The following is an 8,990-nucleotide window of genomic DNA, read 5'->3' as shown; positions in this document are numbered from 1 at the left end:
ATCTCCCTACCTTACCCTCTACTTTATATTTGCATGTCTTACTTTCCGCTGCTATACTCTTAGATGTGCATATGTAGGGTGTGCTTGACTAGTTATAATTTGTAAAACTGGCCCACAGCTAAAATTGGAAAAAGGCTAAGTTTTTATCTTGTCAAGTAGTCTAATCACCCCCCTCTAGACATACTTTCGATCCTACAGGATCCATGTGTACATGTGAATGCATATGTAGTCCTGAGATTTTAATGACCATGCGGGGCCCTAGGTGGGCCCTGGATGTCCGATCCATGATCCTACCACTAGTTGATGACCCCATCACTACCCTACTGCAATTGATCGGCTATCGCCCTCCTCCACCAAGTCGTACCAGCTTGTTGGACGCGGCATCCCATCCCAACCGATCGATATCCATCATCCACTATATCAGATGAGGATCAATCGACCACGTACTAGACGACATCTTAGTTGCATGAGAACATGACCGTCCACCATACATGAGCCGCCCCTGCTGTTCACCTCGCTTTCTCGTTGGCAACATTCACCATAACCACAACCTTCTCAACGACTTAGACTACCCATAATGGGAGTAATATACTCCCTCTTTTCCGGTGTATAGGGCTCAAATCTAAAATCCCATCAACCAAGATGAATTGTGAGTGGATGGCACTAGTTTTAACTAGCCAGTGAAATATTTCTCACAAATTTGATTTCCGAAGCAATAAATGTAGCACTCTCCCTCTCATTGGACTTGCATGATGCATGTAGGAAAGATGCATGCATAGCCACTAATTCCTTCCTCTTATCTCTATGAATTAAATACAATGTGAGACTCAAAATACTTTGACTCATTTATACTAAAAATTAAGCCTAATATAATAAAAATCTATTTTTTTAGACGAGCCCTATAAACCGAAAAGGAGGGAGTATGTAGTAACATAGATGTCACCCTATCGAATAATATGTTGTGACAGCTAATTCATGAGCAGAAAGAGAAATTGAGTAACATAGCTAGTTACTCATACTATGAGTAACATCACACATATCAAGACAAGATGAGTCTATAAGCTAATAATAAATAAAAGGTTCAATATTACTACTCACTATGAAAGTAGTAACTTGGATTGATAGCATATGTATGTTACGCCCCGTCTTAGTTTGCAAAACATGCGTGTGGTTCTAGGTCATTGATTTGACTAACTAAACATCCGTTATATGTCACAAAAAATATACCATTAGATTCTTAAGCGGATGTAGTTTCTAAACATATATTTTTCATCACATATGATATATATTTAGCTAGTTAAATTTTCAACCTAAAATCACGCGCATGCCATGTAAACTCAGACAGAGAAAGTACTACTCTATGTTACTTCTTATTATGGGTAGTTTTAGGAGATGAAACTGAAGTCCACATGAGGCATTGCGGTCTCAACAACATGTGGTGATCGGGCCATGCACGTATATAGGGGCAGTGAAGAAGAGAATAGGCAACACGTAGAGCTCCCTATGATTTATGATCCCGAGGCTCACACACATTTTCGTCGGGGTCGGTTGATGCATGAGAACATTTGTAAGAGTATCTATAGCTGGACCTTTCAAATGACCCCTTACACGTCCACGAACGCGCCTGGTCAGTGACCGAATACGAGAAAAAAAAGAAAAAAAGTGATCAAATTGGACCCCTCATATCGTTCTTATATGTCCGGACTGTCTGCGAACCCTCATATACATCTCAAATATGGGGAGGATATAAGAGTTCGCGGACGCATCCGAACGTGGCCGGTCAGTCCGCCACATAGGACGCGGCCCTACTCCGAACTACCTTTTTCTTTTATTTATTCATTCTTTTCCTCTTCATCAATCACGTGCAAGTGACCGGACATACAAGGAAGAAAATAAAAACTATGACCACACATATGAATAAATAAAAGACACGCCCAGTCACTGATCGAAGCGTCCATAAACGTTTAAAGATCATATTTGCAATATCCAGTCGTAGATACTCTAAGTTAACATAATTCTCAGCGTAAAAAAAACACGCCACAAGGCAAAAGAAGTCTCCCGGTGAGTGCCGTTGCGTGCACACAGTTATATGAAAGCTACACCTTCCAAACTACCACACCTTAATAAGACTAAAGACAACAACTGAAATATATTCCGTTTGCAAATATAAATCTTTTTAAGAATTTTACTAAATGACTACATATAAAAAAATCAATAAATCTATATTTTAAAAACCTTTAAAATTTTATATTTAAAAAGGGAAGGAGCGGTAAGTACTCCCTTCGTTTAAACTTATTTGTTGTATAAATATATTTAAATTGAAATACATTTAGATACATTTATTCCTACGATGAATATTTTTAAACAAAGAGAATATATCATACTGTATCATATGTCTACAAAGATTCTGTTTGAAAAACATGCGCATGCTGAGTCACATGACATTATCGATCACGTCATCTCGGTCGGAGCCTGGAGAGGCCGGCCGGACACGTCAATGTCGTAGTTACGCAGACAAAATCTACGTGCCGGCCAAAGCGACACACGCGTCGCCAGGTGTGGCATGACTACGCCTAAGATACAAGTCTGTGCGTACGTATACCTGGTCTGGTCTTTCCATCAACATCAACGGTCACACACACAAAAACAAACACATGCTACTACGTACCATCTCTGCAGCAGCAACAACATTATTCGCCCCATCAATCATACACTCAACACGTAGTTGGATGGTTGAAGAGGCTGGTTAAATAGAATGTGATATCCAAGCGTTTAAATCATAATGCTCATATTTCTTCTTGTATTTATTTTAAATTTTCCGATGCTACGGATGAGATGTTTTCATCAAAGACGATGTGTCGCAACTTTGTAAATTTTAAGATGATATGTCAAGACTTTGTAAATTTTAAATTTTAAGATAATATGTCGCTTTAATTTCTCGAAGGCATTCATAGGAATAAGATATGCGTGTGTATGTTTATAAATATGAGTGTATGCATGTTATATAAACGTTTGTGTGTTAAAAAAATTCATACGTGGCGGTTTGTTTAAAAGTCATCATTCATCACTCCAAGTCAAGAAACGAACCCCACCTCTCCGCACCGATCGGGCCGGGACCCCGTCGCGCTCAGCGCAACGAGCCAGAAAACGCCCCGCCCCGCCCCGACCCGACCCAACCTGACCGACCCAAGCGCGCCTCGCGGGTCGATCGCAGCGCGCAGACAGGGACAAAGCCAAACACCACCCGACTCATACCCCGGCAGACTGGCACGCATCATCGTTTCGTTTTCCAGCCGGATCGATCGATCGATCAGACGCGCTCGCGCGGCCGGCCTCCGCCTTCTCCCGCGCCACTTGGACCGGACGGAAGCTCTCGGCCCCGCGGCTCCTGCCATAAACCAGGCCAGCCGTCGCGCGGCGCCCCACCTCTCCTCTCGCCCGGTCAAAGCCAGAGAGCACCAGCCTCAACCTGGCTGGCGGCTGCCGCCTTCCCCTCCGCTTCTAATCCTCCGCCCCTCCCCGCCTGTGACCATCGGCTCGACCGGCGCCGAATCTGGGACGGCGCGGGGGGATGGGGGTGTCGCCGGTGTCGCCGGGGGCCAGCGCCGGCTACGAGTGCTCCTTCAAGATCCTCCTCATCGGGGACTCGGGCGTCGGCAAGAGCAGCCTCCTCCTCAGCTTCGTCGCCGCCGCCAACCTCGACGACGACATCGCGCCCACCATCGGTACCTCCTCTTCTTAGCCTACACTTACCCCACCGCCGCAGCACGCCACGTCCACTCCGATCGCTCTCTCGCTCTGCTTGCCAGTACCAGACTAGCACGAGGTTCAGTGTACGCTCGGCGTATTGCTTCGGAGTATATAGTGTAGCGGTAGTAGCCTAGTAGGTAGCGGATTAAGGGCATCACCGACCGCTTCCGCCCATTTCGGTGAACGAAACCTTTTCCTTTTAAGTTTCAATTAATAATGTCCGTGCTGTTCTCTGCTTTTGATTCTGCTGAATTGTCTCGACTTTCTTGTTGTTTGTTGGCGTTGGCCGGCCAGGGCTGGGAGTTTTATTCTCCATCGCTATGTACCATATGTAGTTGGTCTTATGTGCCACTAATAGGTTGGTCCCCCCCATCAACCCATTTACAAGAAATGCTTAAATGCCAGGGGAAAAAAGCGATCCATGCTTTGTGCAACAAAACCTGATTGCGCACTAAAGAATTTTACTACGCGGTACCTTATTTTCTATCTCAAGCAACCGTTTCAGAGAAGTCATTTGGACAATTTTACATTGCACGTAGTCTATGGGAATGGTCCCAACTCCCTGACTGCCCTTATGTCCTTCCCGCCACTACTTAGAGCAACTCCAATGGGGCGACCCATTTCGTCCGCCGCCGTCCGTTTGGGTCGACACGGACAAAAGTGATGGCCCAACGCGCCGATCCATTTTGAAAACACGTCCGCTCCGCGTCCGCGTCGACCCATTTCCGGCCCAAATTTGGGACTGAAATGCGTCGGCGCGGACGCGAAGCGGACGCGCGCGCCTTCTCGGTGTTCGCCCCCAACCACCGTGGTCAACATTATTTATGACGGCCGCCATCCTCGGACCCACGCGTCAGCGACTGCGACCGGCCTTTTTTAATCCGACCGTGCGGTGGGTTCCGCCATCTGCTTCCAGAACCCTGCCCGTCCACATCCCGCCACCTCCTCGGCGACCAAAACCCTAGCACCATGGCCGGTGGCTTCCCAAACAAGGGCAAGGCCCCGCTCTACCCCCGCGCCATCTCCCCGTCGCCGTCTTCCCACCGGCCTCGCCAGCGTGTGAGCGTCCCGGCGCACCAAGCGCGGTGGCACTGGGAGCACCGTGTGCCGCTCCCTTACCCCGATGTCACGTTGCCGCACGGCTGGCATCTGGATCCGGAGAGGATCCCAGTGCCGGCCGTGCCGCGGTCGGCGTGGGTGCATGCGGAGGAGGTGAGCCGCCGTCGGCGTCTGCTGACGACGGAGCAGCGGCGAGACCCAATGTACGCGGCTGACTCCCCCAACTGGGAGTTGTGGTCCACGGTGGAGAACGAGGAGCAGCGCCGTCGTGGCGTGCGCGAAGTGCAGCCAGGAGGCCCTCTGTCGCCCCCGCCTGTCGGCAGCGACGAGGACCAGGAGGCTGAGGCCGCCTACGAGGCGGCGCTGGCAGGTGTTCTCCGCGACAGCGAGGAGGAAGCGCGGCGTAAGGCCGACGAGGAGGCGGTGTACCAACAGCAGCTCGCGGAGGCCATCGCGCTGTCGGCCGCCGGCGACTGCGTCGTGCCACCTCCGTCGAAGCCCGAGCCCATGGAGCCGCGGGAGGTCTACCAGTGGACCGGCATCGTCAATGAGTTTGTTAGTGCGCCGCCCATCTGGCTGGGCGCGACACCGCAGCAGGAGCAAGCCTACCTCGAGCACCAGAGGGCGCAGCACCTGTGGGCGGAGCGCGCCGAAGGCCTTCGGTTAATGGAGCTGGAGAAGGAGGCGGAGGAGGAACGACGGAAGTTGGAGGAGGAGTCTGCTGCTGCGCTGCCACCGCACAGCCTGCGCCGGCGGGACAGACGACGGAGGCGCAGGCAGCTGAGCTGTGGAATACGGCGTTCCCCTAGTCGGGCCCTGCGCCTACGCTGCTCGACCTCACCGGCTCCGCCGCCGCCGGCTAGGGTTGCCCGCGTAGTTTTAGTTTTTTTTTATGTTTAATTAGTGTAACGTGGGCGCGTGGACTCTCGCCGGCCTTCGTGGCCGGCTTTTAATGTTTAATTATGCACCTATATATTTTTTTCACACGCCGGCAAAAATAGGTCCGGCCAGCGTTGGCCGCATGCGCCGACCCATTTGCAGAAGCGGACGTTCGTGTCCGCCTGGCCGACCCAAAGGGACGCTGTTGGAGTTGCCCTTGGCCTATGTATGAACCTTTTGTGTTATGCAACTCAAGATTGTGTGAGAGACAATATGTCCTCACTAGTTCAATATCTTGCTCGTACAATTCGAAGAAAAATAATTATAGCCAACTCTAGTCTACCTTTAGACCCGAGACTGCATAGTGGTGTTGTGCTTGTGCATGCAACTCTATAAATTGCATGCTCATTTGTATTATGTGTATACTTAACACGTCTTATAATTTTGTTCCACATTGATTGCCAGGAGTTGATTTCAAAATCAAGTTTCTTACTGTTGGTGGAAAGAAACTGAAGCTGACTATATGGGATACTGGTGAGTTCACAATTGCCTCTCATTGTCCGGCTGTTCAAGTGTGGGCTCTTTCGCAGTAGGAACTAGCACAAATAAGTCATATCTCCAAGTAAGTAGTCATGTGTGCAAAACTTTTACGAGCCAAGAAGAAGTGGTTGGAATTTACTCACAGAGATGCAACAATGTTTTAATGTGTCAAAAACTACCAGGAGTTGCTACAAGCACCAGCTAGAGCAAAGAATAGCAATAAACATCATCTCAGAAAAAAGAATAACAATAAGCATGGAAAATTCCTAGGCTAAGTTTGCTAGTCATCTTGCCCTCCCATCCTTCTCTGCCATCATTACTTCGAGCATTTATAAGATATTTTTCTTTGTGCATAATCATAATTTGTCTGGGAGTCCTTCCCTGAGGTTGCCCCTGCCCTGTGCTAACATCATCATGGCTGTTGGAGGTTCTAGTTCACAAATTTGAAACCCCATTTTGTGTGTTATACTTAATCATTGGGGTGCACCCATCATGTCTTTCTCCTGACATCATTTCCATCAGAGGTTCCAATATTATGAGTTTATGACCCCACTCCAGTGCTGTCCTAAAGATTTATTCAGAGCTGCACCATATTACCTACTCTTCACGATAGTAGTCCTACTGGAAGGTGTCTTAGTTATCTGTAAACAAAGTAAATTATCATGGTATCTACGATATTTTAAATATTCTACAAGTCATTTTCTGTTGTTTTGCAGCTGGCCAGGAGAGGTTTAGGACAATCACTAGTTCTTACTATAGAGGTGCTCAAGGAATTATTCTAGGTAAAAGTAATGTTCTTAGTTGTTTTCGAGTACTTATATATATTGTTGTTCGAAGATGATGTCAATTTTTTTCACTCGGAGATTAGATATTCGGGATACGCCATTGAACTTTTTAGGTTGGTCAATTCAATCATTCCGTATATATACTCACCAGTAGGTCAGCTACGTAGTGTTACAATACATAGATCATCTTTTTCTGTAACACTGTTCTCTTGCATTTCCCTTTGTAGTGATGATCTCTCCATTGATGAACCCAATCAACTCTGTTACTTGCAATGCATAAAATTATCAGAAGTTAGTGACCACAAGGATGTGCCCTTCCATCAAACTAGAAATATTTTTATGATTTTGTGGATACTTCTTTCTAGGTCTATGCATGGACAATCTTATTAGTTAAGAGTATCTTATTTACTCTTGTTTGAGCGCCGTTCTGTATGCTAGTGTTTCTGTGCTGGCTCAGCTCACCTGGGTTCGAGGCTTGGCCTCCCGGTGGTGCCTCACGGTTGTTCTTCGAAATAAAAGAAGGCCACAGGTGGTAGTGCATACCGGCCAAGTTCTTTTCTATTTGCTGATGTTTTCATCACAGTATGAATTAGACATCTAGTGGAACCTTTGATCATAATTTTCAATGATTTAGTTTCTACTACTAACCATTTGGTCATGGCGAATATGAAAGCCATGATGGAAAACACTGATAACTTGTAGTGGTAAATTATTTTGAGAATTATGGTCATTTGTTTGTTATGTTTTTCATGCTCTAAAGTGGATTAAGGTCTAATATCATACAGTATTTCATTCATAGTATATGACGTCGCGAAGAGAGAGAGCTTCACAAATTTGGGTGATGTATGGACTAAGGAGATAGACTCAAACTCATCAAACAAAGACTGCATAAAAATGCTTGTTGGAAACAAAGTTGATAAGGTACCATTTTTTCCTGAACATAAATTGTTGTTTTTCTTGAATATTTTGTTCCAAACTTGTTACTATTTGTTCCCAAATATAAATTGCTTTTTCTACACAACTTCATATCAATTCGGGAAATCACTCGTGGGTTAAGTGGACATAGATTCAGTTAATTTTGATGGTCCCATCTTTGCAGGATGATGAGAGAACAGTCACAAGAGAAGAAGGTCTTGCTTTCGCACAAGAATCCGGATGTCTGTTTCTTGAGAGCAGTGCAAAAACACGAGAAAACGTCGAGAATTGTTTTGAAGAACTTGTGCTAAAGGTAAAGACCCCAGAGATACTGTGCCCCACAACCTTAGATTCTTAAGTATTTTATACAATTATTAAGATGCAAACACATGGGGACACAACTGAAGAATTCAGTTGCATTTTCAGTTTCGTGACTGCTTTTTATTCTAGTAGCCAAGCCTCTAGCTACATGCATCATCACAAACAGACTCGGTTTTGCCGACGTGCAGATCCTTGAAGTTCCAAGTCTCCTGGAGGAAGGCTCGTCATCCGTTGTCAAGAGGAACATTCTGAAACAGCAGCAGGAAAGTCATGCAAAGTATGGTGGTAGATGCTGTCAATAGATCCGTTGCGTATGATTGAGCTCGCTATCTGTGGTCACCGTATCGCAGGCAAGTTCTAGATACCCAAACTGTAGCTGTTGTCGCGTTCTCGTTGTACATGAGCTGTGTCTAAACAATCTGTGAGTAGAAAAGGTGGGGAGATTGGGAAAGTAAGTACAGTAGTTTGTAAGGTTTTGGAGAGTGGTTAAAATTGGTTTGTACAAAGGGAACGCTGTGTCTATTCTTGCTATCTAATAAGGTATAATTTGCGCAAAGTGCTTTGTCCCAGGGATAAGCCGGACCTTCCCTACTTTCTTCCCACTTTCTTGATTCTTGATGTTAGTGACTATAGCATGGACGGCACTGAATGTTTATTGTGAAGACGTGTGCGTTCTGATCCTTTGATAATTCCAACAAACAAAGTTTGATGCAAGAAACTTTTCCATGGTTCCACCACAAA

General features: G+C 46.2%; 1 protein-coding gene across 3 annotated transcripts; it reads left to right on the top strand.

Moving 5' to 3' along the window:
• The first annotated feature begins 3,267 nt into the window (after positions 1–3,267).
• On the top strand, positions 3,268–8,805 carry LOC123430044 (ras-related protein RABC2a-like). Of its 3 annotated transcripts, none has more exons than XM_045113972.1 (6): positions 3,268–3,725; positions 6,154–6,222; positions 6,945–7,010; positions 7,813–7,934; positions 8,113–8,241; positions 8,438–8,805. In XM_045113972.1, exons 1-6 carry the CDS (start codon positions 3,572–3,574, stop codon positions 8,549–8,551), a joined length of 654 nt encoding a protein of 217 aa, XP_044969907.1. In that variant the 5' UTR covers positions 3,268–3,571; the 3' UTR covers positions 8,552–8,805. The 3 variants fall into 3 exon arrangements, with proteins under 3 accessions (XP_044969907.1, XP_044969911.1, XP_044969914.1); XM_045113976.1 differs by having other exon boundaries at positions 8,416–8,532; XM_045113979.1 differs by having other exon boundaries at positions 8,379–8,471.
• Positions 8,806–8,990: the final 185 nt, after the last annotated feature.

This window comes from Hordeum vulgare, chromosome 1H (assembly GCF_904849725.1).
Source record: "Hordeum vulgare subsp. vulgare chromosome 1H, MorexV3_pseudomolecules_assembly, whole genome shotgun sequence".
Lineage (NCBI taxonomy): Eukaryota > Viridiplantae > Streptophyta > Magnoliopsida > Poales > Poaceae > Hordeum > Hordeum vulgare.
The sequence above is the reverse complement of the archived record's forward strand: the minus strand, read 5'-3'. Positions and strand labels throughout refer to the sequence as shown.

What these genes read in the sequence shown, in the direction of transcription:
- LOC123430044 (XM_045113972.1), top strand. Translation starts at nt 3,572, where the DNA reads ATGGGGGTGTCGCCGGTGTCGCCGGGGGCCAGCGCCGGCTACGAGTGC. An exon ending in TGCTCAAGGAATTATTCTAG is followed by an intron (nt 7,011 to 7,812) that starts GTAAAAGTAATG and finishes TTTCATTCATAG; the next exon opens with TATATGACGTCGCGAAGAGA. An exon ending in TTGAAGAACTTGTGCTAAAG is followed by an intron (nt 8,242 to 8,437) that starts GTAAAGACCCCA and finishes GCCGACGTGCAG; the next exon opens with ATCCTTGAAGTTCCAAGTCT.